The following is a 21,772-nucleotide window of genomic DNA, read 5'->3' as shown; positions in this document are numbered from 1 at the left end:
GAATGGAGCAATATGAGTCATGAAATGGTTGGATTGTCTGGTAGATACATGACATAGCTGGAAGTCTCTTTGGTGTTCTGCTATTTCACTGATTTGCAATACCAGTTGTTGGGTCTGCACTTGATCAGGTGTTGTTACTGGTGGCTCGTTGTGCTGTACCCCAATGGGCACCTGCTAGTCCCAGCAGCGCAGTCTGCACAGTGAACAAAAGAGTCATTGAGCGCACAACAGCTGCCATGCTGTCGCTATAGGACTGGGGCCTCACAACTACTGGGGGAGGCTGGGCCTGAGCCTTAATGAGTTAAGGTTGTGCTCCTCGATTTAAACACTCAACCATGCAAAAGAGGCACAGTTTCTCTAATATATTGAAAGTGCACATTTAAAAAAAAACACATTATATATTTTTTCTTCTGCTTTATATATATATATATATATAAAGCAGAAGAAAAAATATATAATGTGTTTTTTTTTAAATGTGCACTTTCAATATATATATATATAAACATAAACTATTGACATTGGTTAAATTATCTTCACCATAACATTATAGTCTTGGACCACCATGGACAGGCACTGCTTCTGCCAATGATACTTTAAAAGATACACACTACAGGTCAAGTCAATGCAAATGTGTCTGTGAGCACCCACAGCTTGTGGAATATCTCATCAAATTGGTTAGTGTCCTCCCGATAAAGCCTTTGATAGATCAGAATTGTGATGAATATCACGCTGATATAGGCTGTAAAGGGACTAGTTGGTAAAATACAAATCTCTAAAATATCTAACTCTTCGCCTGCTAAAGAAATCTGTGCCCACATGTCAGCAGTCCTAAAGCATGCAAGCCTTTTTTAGGCACGCAAGTGGTGACATCTAGTGGATCATTGCAATGTTAAAATTCGTTGCAACTGATCCAGAGCAGTGGTAATGAGACATTCTTATAATTCAGAACACACCATTTTAAATTGAGATTTTGTCAGGACTCTTATGCTCTGCTGATGTATAATAATCAGTGTGCACACAAGAGGAATGGTGCATACATAACCATGTAAAAACTAGTGATCAGCACCCAATATCAATATTTTTTATGTCGCCAATTTCTATATTGCGGTATCGTGGGATTTAAATGTTTTTTGCTTCATCAGTAATTTTTTTGACCAAACATAAGAGCTTTTGGTAAAATAAGCATGCTGTATGTAACTAAACATCCGTTTTCATCAATATCAATTTGCTATGCTGTAATGGATACATTTTTCAGCATAGCTAAACTAGAAATACCCACCACTTTCCAGACATATGGAAAAGCTCACAGAGATATGCTTTTTATTGTTAATACTGCTAAAATACTACCATAGTACAATCAAGTGTAATTTATATTGACACAATAAATCCTATACATTTCAATCCAGGTCAGCCTCATAGGCAAAGAAACACCAGCAAAGTATTATTTAAGCACAGTATTTCATTGATAGGCACTTAGGAACCAAACACTGTTTGCATTCTGCATTAAGTTTAGCACTATTAGCTGTCTGTAGGTTGTTGCTAACAACTCTACGCTAGGCCTTGGTCTATGCTGGCCTGATATGTGTTAACAAGGATCACCAAGTTACTGCTTTTCATATGTAAATGTTTGTTATGTTAAAATATACATATACATGGCTGCTTCTGCGTTTTGAAAAAATGTTATATCAAAACACATTTTCATACCATTGCTTTGGTTTCATACTCTGAAAGGGCAAGCACTGGCAGCAAAGTGAAACTAAATGGAAATTGTGTTAATGCAGCTGCCATGGAATTAAATCTGGTAACAAAGTTGTTCATAATACAATTTCCACACAATTAGACAGTTTAGTTCAAGAGTCGAAACCATTAGTAAAGTAGAAAACTATATTAACCTTAATGCACTGATAGCACACTGAAAAGCAGTCATACAAACTTAAATCAGTTCACACATAGTACAACTTAAAAAACTGTCTGAGACAGTATCTTTATTTAAAAATAACATACAGCAAGGTAGCAGCACTTATATCATAAAAATGTATTATAATTTGGTAAACCAATACTCTGGTGGGGAAAAAAAAGAAAATCTATAAACCCTTGTCCATATTTTATATTGCTTATCATGCTGACTTTCTGGTCTCTTCAGCATGCACATTTGTCAAAATGTGTCCAACAGCCCTTGAAGCCCAAAAAGACCAAATGTCCATGTAATCCTTGCCAAGATTTGATCCCTACTGGCAGCCCATCTGTCAAGTTCCACCATCTATAGCAGCATCCAGAGCAAAGAACTGCGCTCTAAATATGTGACTGGTGGTGCACTTGGTCCCATTGGCACTAAAATGTCAAGTAATTTAAGATTCAGTTTTGACAGAAAATGGCCCCATAACTCCACTCAATTACCATTATATTAAAAAAAAAAAAAAAATTAAATGATGAAATAATTTATCCCACATTAAAAGGCAAAATACTTAAATTCTGTTTTTTTTTTTTTTTTTTTTTTTTTTAAATATATAAAAGACTGTGGTTTCTGGTGTGTATTCTTTCAGGTCACATGTCTGGATTCCAGTTCACTCAGGACTTCAGCATCTCAGTTTTCTCGCTACTCTGAGGAGGGGTGAGAACGCCAGAGGGCACTGGAGAGTTTCGGCCCTTTTCCGAACAGACTGCCCGATGAGCAGAAGCTCTGTCCTAAAAAAACAGAAAAAAAGGTACATTATGAGATAGATTGGACAGAATGAATTGTGCCGTTAAACAGTAAACGTTCAATTTCATGGTCACTAAAGCTAGTTTAAATCTCAGGTTTGGACACATTAATTTGTAAATCGTACACAGTCCAAATGCAGATTGCTACTGCAAAACTTCAGCGGGCCTACATTCACAGTTCAGCTCAAATAAGAAAAAAAAAAAAAATATATATATATATATATTATATATATATTTCTCATTCAGTCATTACCTGCAACAGATTGCCCCAGACTCCAGAGTAACCTAAGTCTCATTACAGCAACAAAATGCAGCTCCACAGTAATCCAATACATCTGTGTGAACCATATTCTCTGGTAAAGTTGCGTTTTAGGTCTTGGTCATAAATTCCACAGAGCGTATGTTGGAGATGAATTAACAGCTTACCAGCCACTCCAGGAGAACAGAATGAGTCTGTATATTGTGCGTGTCCTCTGGAGAGATGCCTTTGAACTTCTTTAATCCAGAGCTGCCCACTTCCCTTATTGACATGGCAAAGGGAACCATCCACCTCACACACTCTTCAATGTCTCTCCATTCAAAACCTAGGGATGAAGAAAAATAAAATGGTGATTACACTCATCTGGCTTAAATATTACAAAGAAATGCCTTAATTCAAAATACATTAAAAAAGTGCACAGTAATATTGGTTTATATAGGGTTAGTGTGGGAAGAAACTGTTCAGTATTCAAGACTGCATACCTGAAACTTTCTGCACAAGTTCAATTGACGAAAAGTGAAACAAAGCTGACGCAGCTAGCACTCCATATGCATATTCCAAACACCCGACATCCAGCACACACAGGTCTATAAGCTGTGGAAAATGAAAGTTAAGACCATTTACCTAAATACAGTCACAATAACTTTCAGCTCTTTTACAATTGTGATCTACAACAGTACATACCCATGTTAGGTTAATTAAGCTACAAAACTCCTGTGCATACGAGTAGCTGCTGGACCTTATCGTGCACAGCAACAGGCATTTACAAAACAGCCACATGGCCAATAATTGAGAGAGTTGTGGTATAGTGCAGTGTTAGAAACAGTTTGCAGGCATTCTCCTGCAAAAAATAAATAAAAATACAAAAGTGCACATGGTCAGCTTACCTCTGCTATTTGCACAAATGTTGCCTGTGGATAGTGTGGAATCAACAGTTTGCTTGTTTCTGTGTTTTCCTTCAGGTATGCAACTTGCATGTAAATGTTGAGCCAGGATAAAGTCGTCAAGGGACTCAAACTCCACTTCAACTCCTAGATGGGGGGGGGGTGGGGGAATAGTAAGCGCCATTATAAATAAATTAAAATAGCAAAGTGTATTTTACTTTTGTTTGTAGCAAGCAAACTAACCTTCATTACTATAAGCTCCATATCAAGGATTTCATCTTCTGTACAAGCACCATCAGTAACATAGGTAAACTGGTGCAGTTTGGGAGGATATATTTCCTGTCAATGAGAAAAGACACACACACACCTTAAAGTAAAAAGCAGGAACTTTCCAACACCTCCCTCTCTCCTGCAACAGGAGGACATAGCAAGATCTGTCGTTCACACCACCATTTAAGGTAATCCAGGTTACATAAAAATAAATTCAGGCTCTTCTGATTCAGACTAGTTTAATCAACCTTTCCAGGTACAACAGCATGAGACTCCTCCACTAGGCTAGATCAAGGCCTGCAGAGCATATTAGAAGCCACAGCACAGGTTTAAATAGTCTATATCACAGACTAGGTGAATTATGTGCTGTCCCCTTTGTGCGTTAGGACAATCAATGAATTGGCATGTACCACCTATTGTATAATTTGTGAAATGTATTTGCAGTTTAGGATTAAAGATTACTCTGCATCAAAGGCTTTTACTTAAGCAACCTTTAAATCTGCCATTGTATTGAAAACGGTAAATAGAATTCACTTTCTGAATTAAAACTTGTACACAGCCCTGTTTAAATTTACCTCCAACTTCGCAGCAACAAACAGCGAGGCAATGCCGATTAGCTGTAACCGGGTTTTCACAACGTCAGTCTGTGTTGCCATAAACCGGTCAAAGAAATCTTGGGCCAAGTAAAATGTTTCCCTGTGAAGTTTGTAGACCTCACATACCTGCAGATACAAAGAAAACATTAACTATGTAATAGCGCAGTTTGTTAATACTTTAAGTTAGTCAACAGGTGCTTCACTGACTACATGTTAAACTTCTTGAAGTAGAATGTCCACAAAGAGCTGGACTTTCGGTACTGAAGACTAATCTTTCAGACCAGAACTCATGCAGAAGTAAACTAATACATCAATAACTTGTTTTAAGGAATACCAGTTTAAATCATAAGGTGATGTTAGGGTTCCCAAAATCATAAAAATGTTACATATGCACACCTTCATGGTGTTGGAATATATATTAGTTACTTGCCTCCATTAGCCAGTCAAGTAGTATGGCTCTCATTTTTGGTTGGAGATGTGGATGCCTTTCCATAAAGTGTTTGTCACGCAGGTATGTCTTGTCTTTCTTAAGCAAGTTATTCCACACATCATCTTTGTTGGCCCAGCTGCCATACAAATAAATTAAAATAAAAATAAAAAACACATCCATACCATAGAACAGTCAATCTAACCTAAAACTTCCCAATATGGAAATTACTTGGCAAGCCGTTTTTCAAGACTGTGGTACTTAGTCGAACTCAAATTAACACCAACGCAGAATGCAACCCTAGTATACCTACCCCAGAACTGGTAGTGGAGAAGCCCTTACAGGAGTGACGAAGATGTTTTTAAACCTATACTGCATGCAGCTTCCTGTACGCATTACAACTGGTTCATCTACTTCTTTGTCGGGTGTGGGAATAAGCCTGCATGGACTTGTGCATCCTGTGGCAGAATTCCAACAGGTCTGGGGAAAACAAAAGGAATACAATTCGCCATCTATTCTTAACCAAACTTTCAAAGATCATTTGACATTCATGTACTGCATAATTCCCATTGGAGTTCCCTCAGTAAACAACTAATTACTTTGCTTAATGTACAGGTGTGTCTCTGAAGGCTGTCCAAGGAGGACTACTTCCTCTAGTCCGGTGTAAACACCCCCACACCTGTACACAAGCACACAGTCAGATAAGGTGGTATGGGGCCTTTTTGGATGTGTGTTGGGGGTTTGGCAGTCACTTCATAAACTAATCTGTGACAGTATCCAACTATGCCCCCCACCGCACCTCCCTGTACATACATAAAAACAAATGCTATCACCATGATGCTAGTGAATTGAAGGAGATCAATTCTGAATAAGTCATACCTGAATTTCATATTGTTTTTTCTTTGTCATCTCAGCTACTTCTTCATCTGGGTCCTGCAAGTACTAGTGAAAAATGAAATATATATTTTTACCAAAGCTATTTATAACATTGTTTTTGAACGGAAAAGACACCACACTGCGCACTGCTTTCTGGGTGCAATTAAACTTACAATAGCAACATCTGCTTTTCTTTTTCTAGAACGTGCACTCTCTTTGGTCACTTCATTCTTTGTAGTCGTCTTAATCTCAATCTGCACGCTGAAAATATAAATAGAATAGCACTTAAAACATTTTCAAAATTCAAACGACTTTTCATTTTAAGACAGGGCCTTTGCTCACACAATCCACCCAGTAAGGTAAGAGCACACACGTCGTTAAGTATATCGAAGAATAAAAATATGAAAACGTACCACTTTCTTGACATTATATCCTTAAAAGAACACTTTACACGGAGAAATATATCCTGAAATGACAAAAAAAATACATTGTTTCGCGTACAAATTACTGTTAAACATTTGATAACACACTTCCCCAACCCCCCACTTCTTACAAAGCTCAGAATGCCCAGACGCCAAGCTACTTCAGCGCGGGGAATTGCAGTGGGGCACCACGTTTGAATTAAACAAACAATTTAAAAGAGAAACCAAATAATATCAAAGTTACATCTTTCAAAAGCTGAGAAATCCTTATTTAACACCTCAAATGTCGGATGGTTTACGACAACGTTAAAATAAAATAAAAAATACTTTAGACTTCCCGGTCTCTTGGCTCGCTAGTCAGAAAATGGCCGAGCAGCTGTGGGGGGAGCACTATTTATTAGCGCGCTTGCTTTCCTTGATTTATAAAACAAAATATTTTTTTTGAATAGGATGACCTGATTATAGCAAGCCTTTAGTACTGGACATCAATTTACAGATTGTTGTTGAAGAAAAATAACTTAAAACACAAGGCAAGTCAGCCCCATGATCCAGCCTTACCTTAGATGTGTCTCCTTTTAATATTTCTTTTTAAAAAAGTTTTTAACGAAAGCTCCAACAGTTCAGTACACTTGGATATATTGTTCCCCGATTTAACAACTAGACGATTTACAAATTATGTAAACTATTGATTCATCAGTCTTGTTCTGCTACCAGCTGATACGTGTTCCTGCTTCAATTGCTTAGACTGAGCTGGCGCGTTGAGCTTTGCGCCTGTTCTTAAACTAGCTGCTGTGTCTGTGTGAGAAAGGGAGGAAAGTGAAAGCGGGTCATTTAAAAACCTGGCGCGCAAGATTGATTTTAAAACGTCAGTGCAGAACAAAAAAAAACATGAATGTAACCTTACAGATTTTCAAAAATATATATTTTTTAATTATGCTATTATCTTTATGTACAACGTGTCTGTAACAAAAAAAATATTAAGTTTAATCGGCGTTACTCTGTATTTAGCCGGCAATGGGCGGGTTGAGGGCGGGTCCGGAAAAGGGGAGTGGTTGGAGCACGGAACTGGAAAATAAAGCATGGCTCCACAGTGTAGGATGTAAACAAAACAAGCAACCTTCAAAAATACAAGGATAACTACATTATTTATGCGAATTGGTAAGCCGGTAGAGCTAGAAATTTGTTCTCCACGCGACTGTTTGAGTTGTCATCAATAGAAAAGTTAATTTCGTGTCATTTATTTTTTTTTTGGGGGGGGGGGGGGGGGGGGGGGGGTGGGGGGGTGGGGGGGGGGGGGGGGGGGGGGTTGAGGCTGGACAGAACTGGCGCGTCGTGCTATTTACCACTGGAGAACACCGCTGTCATACATGTCAGCAGTCCCTACATGGTCGGGCCACTCCCGATTTCCTAGTAAATATCCCGCGTCCCGATACATAGGAAGAAAGTCCCGATGTTTATTCAAAAAGAAGTAGTTAGTGAAAAACACACGCTGTGCTCTTTGTGCGGCTGACACATCTGCTGATTACTAACAAAGGGTAGAACGCTTCATAATGTATATTTTTTCTGCCATGATGTTTGTGTGGTGTTGAGTTGGTTGGATACGTCTATTATATGATAATGAGTGTTTGTTTGATACGTAAACTTAATGACATTGGTTTGTGCTGCAGTTAGAGAGACATATCCAATCATTCCTCCTATAGGAGTCCAGATTCTATCTGCAGCTAATCGGTAGCCTTGCTTCAAGTAACGTCATGTCCTCCTCTTTTTGTGTGTGCAGTCACTGGTCAGAAGAACTCTTTCAGGACTGTAGCAAACAAAGTTATGCCCCCCCCCCCCAGCTGGACTTGGTACTTGGGTGGGAGTTCCTGGATGGAAACCAAGTGATGGGCCAGAACTCAATCAGTATCTCAGAATTGTATTGAGGTACACTATGCCATTGGAAGTGCTGCCCTTTGGATTGAAGCTACCTACATCTTAGACAGATCCCACAGCACTCTTAAAAAAAAAAAAAGCGTTATTCTCCTTTATTTTTAGGTTCCATGCTGTGACTGCGGATGTCAGAGTAGCCGAGACAGCTAAAGCTGCTGAGTTCTTTCTCTCTGACGAGATCATCGTCACTAGAACAGCCACTGGAATGCAGACAGATCCAGAAGAGTTCAGAGGTGAGAATGGACACGTCCACCTGCACTCTGTAGCACCGATCATGAACTCATATGCATATACAGGTTTATTTAGATCTCTTGTTGTTCCTGAAACAAGTAACACAAAAAACACCCTGGATGACCTTTGCAGTTCTAGTCAAAAAGTTGAATTATAATTATTCTAAGGTACCATATGAAACAACATTTGTCATTTAGACAAATATGGTGTCTAGAAAGCCTGATCCTCTGTCCCCACTGGCAGTATATATCTTGAAAGGAAACTCATAGTTCATAGGGATGTGGAGACATTTTGACCCAAAGAGTTCTAGGACTCAATGTACTTAGGCCTCTGGACAGATTCCAAGCAGAAGGAACACCCTTCACTTCTTATTCTTAAGAAACCCAAACTTGCTGCCACAAGTAATGACTCATTCCTTGTCTGCTTTATTATTGTGATCAGGTTTGTCGTCCTTCTGGGTATAAATAGCTTTAATGCTACTGGTGCCTGTGAAATCTGTCTGACATATATAAAGAGCAGGATCGCCTGGGAGAGAATGCATTCCAGTCTCCCAGCTGATATCTCTAATGAAGGCATGCATTCTGCATGACAGAGATTTGCTCTACTAATATAGCTACCACCTTTGGTCTATTTTTAAATAATGATCCAGATGGTTGATTTGCTCTGAAGATGGTAAACACAAAATGGATGGACCCAGCTAGCGACATTATCCTGGCTCTTGTCTGGCAGTTTGCCTACCTACAGCAGACCACCACTGTGCTTTGCTCTGCCAGCATAATACAGAAATTAATTTCAAATGCATCCCATTTTAAGTGGCTAGTGGCTGCTTATTATTGCTCTTGTTATTTCGGGAGGCATAGGTCGGCCAGGGTGTCCTCGGCTCACCGCGTACCAGCGACCCCTGTAGTCTGGTCAGGTGCCTGCAGGTTTTCCTGTAAACCTGCCCAGAGCTGCGTTGTCCTCCGCTCTCGAATCAGTGCAGGGGTGGAGGCGGTAAGCTGAGCCTAAAAATAATTGGATATGCCAAATTGAGTGAAAATAATAAAATAATTGCAGATTATTCTTTTATTAATAAGGTTATTTGGTCAGGAATCAGACTTCTTTACTGTAATATGGTACTAAATTATTATTATTTTTTTTCTTTTCTAGCTAATTGAAACTGAAAGAATATTCGTATATAGTTTGAATTTGTAACTACGGTTCAAACATAAAATACTTTGTCCCAGCACTACTTAGGGCACAGTGAATAATACCGTCTAGCAAATGATGATCTCTATTCCAGGCTTGTGATCTGATCTGTCAGAGTTGAACTCTGCCCTCCAAAGGTGAAAGGCAAAATAATTACCACATGGTACCACTTTAACGGGCTGAGCCAGCCTTGTGTATTGTGGCCTACCTCATACCAGTGGGTGTCCATATAGTTAGAACTGTGTGTACCATGACCATTGGAAACATTACTGCAGTAACTTGACTTATTTTCACAAAACAATAAGCCATATTAAAAACTTAGTACATTACATTTTTTGTTGACCAAATTTGTTTTTTAGAGGTTGTCCAGGCGGTAAGAAATCTTACTCTGATTGGCTCTGGTGTGATTTGTGAGAATGTGGAGCACTACCTAGGTGCAAGTGGAAAGACCATTGGCTCATACTTCAAGAAAGGAGGGTTTTGGTCAAGAGGCCAAGAGTTTAATGGAAAAAAAAATACATAAGCTTAGAACATGACTTGTTTGATGGATGAAATCATACTAAAAGTCCATTGGATTATTGGATTTTAAATAGCTGTGTGGACTACATAGTGCCTTTCACAACAGAGCAAGTCAGCCTGGCGGTTACTGTCATGGAGTGAGTTCCAGAGTCTGGGTGCATAATTTGAAAAAGCTCTTAGGAGGCGCAAGCAGAGTTTTGGAGTAGGTGAAGTCGTGACAAGGAAGGCATATAGAGAATTACAGTAATCAATCCTGGAAGAGATAAAAGAGTGTCTCGGGATCTCTGCATCCTTTTGAAACAGCCTTGGCCGGATTCTAGCAGAGGAGTGCCAGCAGCGATCTTGAAAGCCTATGGAGCACAGCCAGAGATCAAGCAACTGGATAAGATCTTAGACGTTGGTGGCCCTGTGACTGGCAAGCACTCACAGAGCAGTTTAGTAGGCCAGGGATGGAGCACACAGGTGGTTGACTTCATGGCAAGAATTAGTTTGTCATCTGAGAGGGGAGAAACAGGCTGAAAATAATCAAGTTTAACAATGTCAGGTCTTGCGGTGCTGGTGGCAGCTGGGACATTTGCTGAGAACAGGGCTCTGGTAGAAATCACTTCATCACTGAATTGATAAACTTCCCATCTCTGGACTGAGGAGGGCAAGACAGAACTGGGTTACTACATGATACAGTAAGACTGCTGAATTGATGGCCGCTGAACATGCTTCTTTAATGGGATTTTTTTTAAAAGGATTACTTACTTGAGTTTTTTCCTTGGAGTTTAAACTTGTTCATAACATCACCAGCAGATACTAGCCAGGCGCTTTATAATCTGAATTGTACTGTAAATTAAAAGAAGAATCTAAACAAATAAGTAATAAACATACTTTTTATTTAGTGAAGTTAGTCGATTGCAAGAATATAAATATATATATATATATCTATTCTAATATATATATATATATATATATATATATATATATATATATATATATATATATATATAATAACAATATATTTATATTAATATGTATATATAAACAATTTTTGTAAAAAATATTTTTTGTAATATTTACAGTCTGCTATGGTGCTTCTTCATTAAAGCTAAACCTGTAAATATCGCCATACAAATCGAAAGTACAGTACCTCATACAACACAATTCATTACTCTGCTGCAATTGCATGAAGAAAGGCACACTGTTCCTTTGTAGCAACTCATGTTAAAATGTATACAAATGAACATACCCTTTCAAGTTTGCTTGTAATACGCATAAACAAAAAGAAAGAAGTTATACTGCATGCAACACTGGAAAAACAAAGGTACATTAAAAAACAAGGTTGCACAATACTAAAAGCATGCAAATACCATAACTGGCTACTGTAAAATGTAAGCATGATTATTTGATTACACTATAAGTTGCTTTTACTGCAATTGAGTTCACTTTAAAAATTTATATTAATATTAAATTCATACAAATAGCTGCCACCATTGCTGTAACATTAGCTGAACAGTAAACACACATGTTTAACATGCACTACTAATAAAGTCTAGATGGAGTGTTCTAAATAACCAATACATATGGAGAAAAAAATAGAAAAAAAGGGGAAAAAGCATTAACTGATGTTACATTTTGATCATACAGTCATACATACATCTCACACTGGGATTTGCATCCACATTTGCATACCAAATCCTGATGACAGTCTGCAGCTATTACCACTAGAAGTAGCCACTACATTGTGAAACACTGCAAGTAACAGAGCAACACTTTCAAAACAATAAAGCAGTTGTCATTATGAGTTATACAAGGTATAATCGCTTATTCTCAAAAAAAGCGCCATTGTGACTTATTTGATAACATTTGCATGGTTTTCTTTTGTTAAATAAGATCTGGGACACTGTGAGAATGGGGTTTTTAAACTAAATATTCTGCAATTCGCATTTGGATTCGTGCGCTTTTTTTTAGTAATTATAGACACGATGGCAGGGCTGCTTGAAATTGCCACAGTGCTTTCCTTTTGGAGAATATCGTTTCTTGGATCGGTTCTGTCTGTGGAGGCGATTCCTGCTTAGCTTTCTGCGGTCGACGAGGAGTTCAGCCCTCTGCATGTAGTGCAAATGACTGATGCACTCAAGAACAGTCACCCTTCGCAGGGTATAGCGTGCCATCTGAGCAGGCCTGCAGAGGCAAGAAAAAATGGGATATTTAACTTAAATCAAGTAGCATTTTCTACACAGCCTAAAGGCTGTTAACACCAGACATGGTGCAATTTTTCATTGGGCGACAACATACTTTAGCAGCGACCATACACACACCAGAAGTGAAACAGAGGCGATGCGACAGATTTGAAAAACTGCCGGACCTATAAAACTATAAAAAAATTTGCTATTGACAAAACTACGATCAAGAATGGGACATATTTGTCAACATGATGTAGTTATCTCAGACGGTACTGCAACATATGGCACTAAATCATATATTCCAGACTTAACCAGCTCCTTCAAAATGGACCCCCATATATTACCTTTCAAATCTGCATCTTTACAATCCTATTCATATGTCGCTCCATTGTCGCCCCGCAACACCTGTGGCGTGAAAGATACTTATCAAAAGTATCTTTTTTATTCATTTTGTCGCATCACTGCACATTTTCGCTTTGTCGCATCGCGTCTGGTGTAAAGTGGCCTTAATATGAGAAAATGGAACCTTCAGTTTTCTTTTCAGTTTTTGTAAAGACCTTGATAAATCTGGCCCAATGACCAAGCTATATTGGGATGCACTACCCTCGAACAGGGAGGGTTGCATACATTCCTAGATTCAACTTGGTGACCACATTCTTTGATACTGAAATTGAACTATGAAATACCAGATGCAAAAAAAGTACAAAAGACTAAGTTAATGACTCACCTGGGAGCGTCTGCATCCTCCTCCTCCTCCTGGTCGCTGCTCTGCCCCCTCATGTTGTACACAGACATGCTGGGGTGCTCAATCAGCAGGTTCTCTAGGGAGCCCATCTCCCACTGCACCACGGGACAGCTCTCTGCACATGACAGGCAAAGCAGTGCAGCTCAGCAAACTGCACGACTGCACAATCACACATGAAAAATGCACCCCCCAGTCACAGTATTTTAAAAGGAGCGAGTCGACATTTACCGACCTTCCAAGATGATCTTTAGCCAAACTTTATATATTAAATGGAGATATCTTTAATTTAGAGTTCCAGGACAGTATTGTTACTTTGACACATTATTGAAGTGTAATATCACTGTTTAGTTCAAAATAAAAACACTTGCACCCAGAAATATGCCAAGATGCATCAAAAACAAGAACAGTTTTTACATGAGTGGCAAAATACCAAGGTCTTCATAAAAGAGTATATTTTTGGTTAAACGTTTTGTAAAATCTTACACTGTTCAGTATTTTACATGTTTGCTTACACATTAATAATGCCTGTATGTGATCATTGTCTTACAGGGGGCATTTTTTCTTTAGTTGAGTACATGACTAGCCTTATCTTTGTGTGTGACACAAGTCCTATCACTAAAGGGAAAGTACACAGAGGAGGTGTTACACTGTCCCTCTCCAAGATGCTCATTAGCCTTGCTCTTTAAACAGGGAGTTTCAATACAAGTCAGGGTTCATAGCATAGGATTTGCCAGATCTTCATCCAGTGGCTACTACGATAAGTCAATGCTCTTCACTAAACAAGTAGAACATTCCCAGAAACTTTTTTTCCCTTGTTTTCCTTAAATCCCTATGGATGGTTTAAGTTGATTTATTAAATTCAACTTACTGTAGAAGGCACAAATGAGCAGTTCCGTTATATCTGATGGTAAAACCTACTAAGGCTGAGAAATGTATGGCTTTTTGATTTTCCTAGCAATGCGTTACATGCCTCAACAAAATCATACTTCTCTTCAGTAGTTTTAAAATTATTTCACATTGGGCTTTACATGTTACATTGTGAAATAGGTTTTCCTTCAAGGCACTAAAGTGCAATTCAGTACAATAATACTAAAACTAAACCCAAACTGGACAAACTTTTGTGTACTAACAATCTTCAGCGTATTCTAACACAAATCTGTTCTCGCCCCATTTTCTTCAGCAGTTATGGGGATACTCACCCTGCACATTCACGATGACCCACTCCCCCTCTTCGGTTTCGAAGAGCTCTTCGTGGTCATCATATTCATTTGCTTCCTCCATTTTGTCTCCAAGCAGGAGGCTTGTAATTTTTCCAATCATTTTAGAAAAAGCTTTCTTCTCAGGTGGTTTTCAATCCACAGTACCCTTTAAGGAAATTAAAATACAAACACTAAACACGCTCTCTCTTGCCTGCATGCAGACTAAAAAAATACACTGTGTTCCCACATTGAAGACCTGTTGCAAACTGTCAAGAGGTGGACGTGTCCTTGTAAATACATTCAACATTCCTGAGTTAAATCCTGAAAAAGAAAACGCATCTCCAGATTGATATTGGCTGTAATATTATCAAGTTGTCTGGAATGCGTTTTCCACCACAGCAGGATGAATGCTTCATTTTTTAAAGCATGACATAAATTATAGTGGATTTGATTTTTTGGCGCCCCCATGTGGCCATTGTGTTTCATTGGCCTAAAGACTGACTGACTGGTCTTGTTTTGGGTGCTTTTAAAACAAGCAAATCTATGTTCTTGCAGTAGTTGTATGTCTAGTTTTTTTTCCCCCCCAGCAAACAAGCCTACCTGCTATAGCATGCGGGTAACCTGACCCTCCAAAGAAGCCTTGCTCGTTTAGTTTAGCCTTGAACCGTGTTACCAGACTGTAAAGATACCTGCATCATGTTCGCAGACTTTTGGCATTATTTGCAAGAGACACTATAATTTGCAGATCTTGCATGCCGCTATTTCTAATGCAGACAATATATCTATAAACTCTAAAACCAGGACAGTGGGCTGACATTCTGTACTGTAAATTAAATTATCTATTTTAAAAACGAAATACTCAACAATCTGGTTTAACTATGATACTAAAATCGAGTTATTTGGTGCCTATTTGCCACAATTAACAGAATACAAACCACCCTCCAGTTAGTTTACATTAAACAAAACCCTCAATTTCCGTTACTGTCGTAGTTTCTTTATATATAATCTTTAGATTCCATCACTTGCAAAGTGACAAAACATCGCTATCAAAGTTAAACATGTTTTTCCTTGTTCGATTGTCCCTGTACTCTGCTGTACAGGAGCGTGACAGTTTCGACATCATAATTACGTGTGTGGTGATTACAGTAGAACATTCTGTACCGACTTAAGTCACATGATACGATTCAATAGAATACCAGTTGAAATAAAGTAATACACACTGTGTCTGGAAGTTATTTTCAATACAGCTATACTATATGTTCGAATGTTAGCTTGTCTGTTACATAAACGACAGCAACAGAACAGTATCTAATTTCACAACTGAGACTGGAAAAACATCTCAGCTGTTTGAGAACTACGGCACTTCGCGACCTTGCACTGCCCTTTATGTATATCTCTTTATAAATATATATTTTATATTAAGATCCTGTGTGCACACACACACACACCACACACCACATCTAACTACACACACACACACACACACACACATATATATATATATATATATATATATATATATATATATATATATATAAAGAGATATACATAAACAACCAAAATGCTATTTATTTTACTGGTTTAGCAACGAATATGTATTTCTTTGAAGAGTTTATCCACAGAATTGCCATCACATGTTTTCGATGGAAGATGAAACAAACACAAATACATGCAAAACTGTCGCTGCACATTCCGAGTGTTAATGGGTAGTGAAAAAAGGTTTACCTCTAAAGATGGAAGTAGATTTTTTTTCCACAAGAGACAGGAATAATTGTACTCTGATCAAGAAGAATTCAGCATTGACTCGTTTATGTCTTGAACAATGTTTTCATACCTTTGCATTCGTAATCAAGATTTTTAAAATACGTCACTGTAACTCCTCCCAACGGGGCGGGCATTATTCATTTAACAGTGCTGGGGTGGGTGACACACGATCGGAACACAGCCTCATTTAGCAGTGGGGAGTGAGAACAGGGTATCCTTGTTTGTTTTTCCTTCTTCGTTGTACACATATTTATTTTTCAGTTATTGTTATTTTATATTGTTAGTTATTTTTCAGTTATTCCCCAAAGCACAGTTCCAAAAGATCAAGAGCAAAGATAATTAGTGACCCTTTGTGCCGCCTGCCTGTTATACGTGTGAATAAGGTAACGGATATTGACAAAACTGCAGTAATATCCCAATGTTTAAAACCATTTGAAAGCAGCAAACGTGAGTGCAAAATGATTATAGTAGCTCGATTTATACGAAATCTGTGATCTTATATAAAGCAATGCGCATTGGCATTTCCAGATGCATATACATTAAAAACACTAGTCACTTTATACTTTTTATTCTAACCTACTTTTCAAGTATTAGTTGATAGTGATATATATCTTGGAAGTTGATGTTTATCACGTCTGTACATTATTTTGACGTTAAGGAACAGTTCACAAACTCACAACATAATCTGAACTACAAAACTCAACAGATACACGTTTTCGTTTTTTGTCAGGTGTTTGGGTTGGTCGGTCGACACATGCTAAACAGAATATTTTTTACAGCCATCGAATACTACCTGGAATGTTCTAATTTGGTAACAAGAGTTCTGTTTTGCTTAAATGAAACGTGTATGTATTAAAACTGACCACACAGTTAATGTAAACACAGTACAAACCCCAAACATTGTCATTTTCGATTACTTTCAGTTTTACAGGAAATTGACGGGTAAGTAAAACAAAATCTCGTGAATTAACGCGATGATGACTGAAAGGTTAAAAAAGCATTGCGAAACAAAAAAAAATGAAAGTGTAACTTTATGCGCGGATTTTAACTAAAACAAGAAGAGCACCTTACTAGAAGCAAGACAAGGCACGGCATGTTGTTGTTTGTCGTTTGTGAGCTATGTGTGTAAAAGGTAAAATAAGGGAAACAGCGCGGAACTAGCTGGTGTGCGTGAGTCATCATGAACTGTCAAAAGTCAGACAATAAACCACATCTGTTTTAAAAATAAATAAATAGCCGGTGGTTTTACATAATACTGCATCTATTCAACAAACTGGTGATAGGCAAATAATTATGCCAAGTAACAAAACGCAAAATGTTGCTGAATGTGTTATTATTCGTTGGAGAGCAACGCTAGCCAGATTGGTGGCAAGTCAGAGAAGCGGATATCTTATGATAAGTGTTAGGTTCTATTATATAATAAATAATAATAAAAACACATCCGAAGTATATAACTTCACCGCACCATAAAAAAAGAAAATGTAGAACGAAATGCAATTTATTTTATTTTTTTTTATACACAGACTACTGATTAACTACAGACAGTGCTATTTAAACGCCGGTATTGAAACGCTATAAATATATTAGATAGTATATATATATATATATCTTATATACTTTAATTATATATATACCTATATATATATATATCATATATTGTAGTATGCAATGAACCAGTTTGACGCACGAACTTTTTAGGAGGCTAGCCTTTATTTTATTAAATAAATAAAAATTTTATTATCCCCCCCCCCCCCCCCCCCCCCCCCGAAACATTTTTGGATATCAATCGTGTTTCGCACCTAGCGCACTGACACATCTAAGAATCGTAGCAGTATGGTAGTGGAGAATAATATGTTTCCTGAAAAAAAAAAAAAAAAAAAAAAAAAATGCTGGGCATTATGCCTGGCTTTCTTTAATTTGAGTTTTATTCATACTTAAACACAGCGCTGAAGCCAGAAAAAGTGTATTTACCAGAATTACTGGTAAATTCGATTAGAAAAGTCATTATAATTTGATAATCAACAAAGCAAACATGTCAAACATGACCCACAATAGGGTATATGGTGTTTAATCCTGGCTTCTTTGACCTTTAACCTGTACCAATGTACCATTTGGAGACTTGATTTCATTGGTCACACCATGCACTTAAAAAAAAAAAATAAAAAAAAAATTGCCATAGCAACCAAGTCATAATTGATTATAATGAATAAAGAACTAACATCAAAAATATTTTCTTGTTTAATTTCAGAGAGGTATATTATTTTGTTTGGAGCTGCTCCTGGCACAAAAATATCAGCATCAGTAAAGCTTTTGTAAAGGTAAATACAGTGTATGTTTCAACAGCTGGGACCAAGCAGCAAAGAAAATGTGGTTTAGAAATTTAAATTTCAGCTTTATGTGTACAGCACAGCCTTTTTCAAAGATTCTTGTCATTGGGTTGATTTCAAGTTGTTGTCTTGGATCTTGTAGATGCAGTGTTGTTATATGTAAGTTTGCAGTGTGGTTATTGCTTCTTGTTTCTTGGTAGTAAGTATTGCACAGGTACTTCTTATCTGGATTTTGCCCTGGTGTAATTTTCAGCGTGGCCTGTGTTTGGTTGGAAGACTGAATAGCAGCATCTTGTCAGCGTATTTGTTTTAGCAATCAGGTTCACGTTGCTGTTTGAAAATAAGAGTCCCTAAACTAAATAATGTGATTCACGAATGAGGAATTCCTTGCTTTTTTGGTCACTAATTTGTGTTTTTAAGCAGGGAGTGTCAGCTAGCCAGGATGCCTGTGCGAGTGGATGATGTCATGCGCTTATGCTGCGACCTTTCTCAGCACCAACAAATGAAGGCCGCAGTGAAGCATTCTGGGAGGGGGGCTGTTGTGGTGGGAGCAACAGCTTTCATGGGGGGCCTTGTGGGAGGCCCACCAGGGATTGCTGTCGGTAAGTGGATTGACTGAAAGAAAACCAAGCTTTCAGCTACACCTGGCCTTTCGTCTGGTGTGTGACAATGATAGCTCACCTTTGTGCTGCAGCTGGAGCTGTGGGTGGCTTGCTGGGTTGCTGGATGACCAGTGGGAAGTTTAGGCCTGTTCCCCAGATTATTTTGGAGATGCTGCCCCAGCAGCAGCAGCAATTGTATGACAGCGTCATGACCGTCATTGGGAATTTGGACTGGACTGACGCTGCTCAGCTCACAGCGCTGGTCATGGGGAATGCAGTACTGCAGCAGAAAGTGGCAGCTGCTCTTGTGACTTACATCACACAGGAGCTCAGAGCTGAGGTCCAGTATGGGGACTAAATACAACAGCAAAGCCACATAACCGTTTTTTTTTTTTTTCTTTTTAACTTTAACCCTGTTTTTTATGGTCCGAGTCCAAAGCACTTAATTCACCAGACCTCATATAAAATGTTTTTAGTTGACATATCCAGCAGGCTGGACAAAAACACGGATCAATGATATGCTGACATGAAGAACTGAGGCTAATCCTCATATAAAAACTTTACACTTTTACTGTTCAAAAGTAAGCTACCACAATGTGCACTTGGATGGATGCAATTCAACATAGGGTTAGTTTGTAAAAAAAAAAAAAAATTAAAGATCAGTACTTATTTTGGAAGATCAATATTATAGCAGATATTAAACATTGCAGGACTACAAAGCTTTTGCTCCAGTGCAAAGTGTATTCCACTTTTTTGAAAGGGGGGTTAAAAGTGCTTCCGAAATTGAACATAATGACTTGGGTATATGTAGAAGCTCTTAAATTAACATTCAGAGGGTTTTTTTATGTCTAGTTCTCAAACAATAGCATATTTTAATTTCACTTAAACTAAAAGATACTGATGTCAAAAATTTTAATGTAAGATCTGTTTATCCTGATAAATATAAGCTGCTAATAACCTAGATATTTGTTATTCAAACAATGATCTATTGAGTGGCAAAAATAAACTGAGTGTTGAATGTTTACCTAAGCATCAGTTGGGGGTAAGCTCAGAATCTTGTATATTCTTTAAAAATGAAGAAGCTTTTTTGACCACTACCTTATTAAATGGGTTTTATCTGTGTTTGATTACTGCTAACCTGGTGTGCGTGTATGATCATTGTTTTCCTGATCTTAATGGTGGTTGAATAGTGGCCTTAAAAAGAAATAACTTTAGGTAAGCTGTGTATCTGTGCCTTTGGCTCAGTATCATTATGACTGGAAATGCCAGTAATATTCTTGACAGTGTAAAGTATTTTAATTCAGATGTTAATATGATCATATCTCACCAGCTTAAATGAGTTCCAGCATGTAGTAATTTGATTGTAATGGATACTGATGTCATGAGATTAGTGGTGCACATTATCATAACTGTGCTCCTGTTCAATTTAGTAGGTTTTATTTTATTTCTTGTCCTCATGTTTTTTTTATTCTCATAAATAATCATCCACATTTCTTTAACATTACTATCGGAAGTGTAATTATGGTTAGACATTGTCAATAGCAGGGTTGCTGCTGCCGCAGAAAGTCATTCACGACCAAACCATGTGCAACGTCGTGAACAGAATTTATTTTTAATCCTTTAAATCAATTTACATGATGTTCAATACATGTACTTAATTGCATGACAGCAATATAGCTTTTAATCAAGGAACTACTTTGGGTGTAGAGTATATACTGGACACAAAGACAAAGAGATATTGAGGTTTTGATAAGGTGGTTTTTAAAGCTGTGACATTAGCTGACAAAATAAATGTTTTGAAATTAATCCAACATGTGTGGTATGTTTTACTTGGAGATTGAGTTTGGAGTACACCGTACTCTGGTCTGTACAGCGAAGTTCCCAATCAATATACACATTTTTGTAAGACTACCCCGACAGAACCTTCATCCTGATGTTAAGGCTTGCAAATAGTGTTTCAGCCCTGGCAGCCATGAGGATGATAACAATTAGCTTGATCTTGCAACCAGTCAGGAGTGTGTTGTTGTTTTTTTTTTTTTTTTTTTTTTTAAGCCAACCCCAGATATTAGCTGATTTAACCCTCCCCTCAGTCGAGCATTTAAATGCTTACAATTAATGTTTAAAATTTGTTTTAATTTAGTGTGCCCAATCCCCCCCCCCCCCTTTTTATCGTCAGTTTGGGATATTATTATTTTTTCCATCACTGAAGCAATTCCCAACACAGCTCAGGAGAACGGAAGGTTCAGTGGATGTCCTCTGATCCCACGACCAGCCAGTTTCCTCGTTTACACCCAGGAACTCGAGAGTGGGTGATAGTGAGCTACTGTCTGCTGAAGGACAAAGGCCCTTGAAGAGTTTTGTTTAAAGACATGCTATATTCAGACACAACCACAAGATGGCACACTTCTATTATAATTTATAATTGATTCATAGCATTCTGAGTACTTGAAGAATGTTTAACCCCTTATTTATATTGTGACCATATGGGAACAGCTCTTTATCAACCACTAGTCCTGCACCCAGTGCTGGGTTTCAAAACTATCATCAATAAAGCACCAGTAGAACCTCAAAGTTAAGAAGTCCAGTTCATAATTCATAGGACTGGTCACACTTATCACAGTCTGTAGGTTTGCTATTATGAGATGTCATGCAGCTGTAGGGGG

The 21,772-nt window shown here is 38.0% G+C and overlaps 4 protein-coding genes across 5 annotated transcripts; 2 read left to right on the top strand and 2 right to left on the bottom strand.

Moving 5' to 3' along the window:
- Positions 1-520: 520 nt before the first annotated feature.
- Positions 521-7,380, bottom strand: ccne1 (cyclin E1). The gene is made up of 12 exons (XM_041267578.1): positions 6,993-7,380; positions 6,426-6,478; positions 6,186-6,273; positions 6,016-6,078; positions 5,450-5,616; positions 5,140-5,275; positions 4,689-4,835; positions 4,087-4,182; positions 3,847-3,990; positions 3,442-3,553; positions 3,127-3,284; positions 521-2,685 (listed from the first exon to the last, which is right to left on the bottom strand). Exons 2-12 carry the CDS (start codon positions 6,437-6,439, stop codon positions 2,569-2,571), a joined length of 1,242 nt encoding a protein of 413 aa, XP_041123512.1. The 5' UTR covers positions 6,440-6,478; positions 6,993-7,380; the 3' UTR covers positions 521-2,568.
- A 523-nt stretch (positions 7,381-7,903) lies between these two features.
- Positions 7,904-10,503, top strand: zgc:162297 (uncharacterized protein LOC555865 homolog). The gene is made up of 3 exons (XM_041267755.1): positions 7,904-8,162; positions 8,469-8,596; positions 10,142-10,503. Exons 1-3 carry the CDS (start codon positions 8,080-8,082, stop codon positions 10,303-10,305), a joined length of 375 nt encoding a protein of 124 aa, XP_041123689.1. The 5' UTR covers positions 7,904-8,079; the 3' UTR covers positions 10,306-10,503.
- An 898-nt stretch (positions 10,504-11,401) lies between these two features.
- LOC121325242 (tumor protein p53-inducible nuclear protein 2-like) lies at positions 11,402-16,224 on the bottom strand. The gene is made up of 4 exons (XM_041267637.1): positions 16,142-16,224; positions 14,417-14,582; positions 13,200-13,332; positions 11,402-12,470 (listed from the first exon to the last, which is right to left on the bottom strand). Exons 2-4 carry the CDS (start codon positions 14,535-14,537, stop codon positions 12,254-12,256), a joined length of 471 nt encoding a protein of 156 aa, XP_041123571.1. The 5' UTR covers positions 14,538-14,582; positions 16,142-16,224; the 3' UTR covers positions 11,402-12,253.
- Positions 16,225-16,329: 105 nt separating this feature from the next.
- LOC121325243 (protein C19orf12 homolog) lies at positions 16,330-21,258 on the top strand. 2 transcript variants are annotated; one of them, XM_041267638.1, is made up of 3 exons: positions 16,330-16,563; positions 18,931-19,109; positions 19,202-21,258. In XM_041267638.1, exons 2-3 carry the CDS (start codon positions 18,950-18,952, stop codon positions 19,465-19,467), a joined length of 426 nt encoding a protein of 141 aa, XP_041123572.1. In that variant the 5' UTR covers positions 16,330-16,563; positions 18,931-18,949; the 3' UTR covers positions 19,468-21,258. The 2 variants fall into 2 exon arrangements, with proteins under 2 accessions (XP_041123572.1, XP_041123573.1); XM_041267639.1 differs by lacking the exon at positions 16,330-16,563 and adding an exon at positions 18,023-18,498.
- The last annotated feature ends 514 nt before the right edge of the window (positions 21,259-21,772 follow it).

This window comes from Polyodon spathula, chromosome 13 (genome assembly GCF_017654505.1).
Source record: "Polyodon spathula isolate WHYD16114869_AA chromosome 13, ASM1765450v1, whole genome shotgun sequence".
In the NCBI taxonomy this organism is placed as follows: Eukaryota; Metazoa; Chordata; class Actinopteri; order Acipenseriformes; family Polyodontidae; genus Polyodon; species Polyodon spathula.
This window is presented reverse-complemented; position numbering and strand designations above follow the sequence as displayed.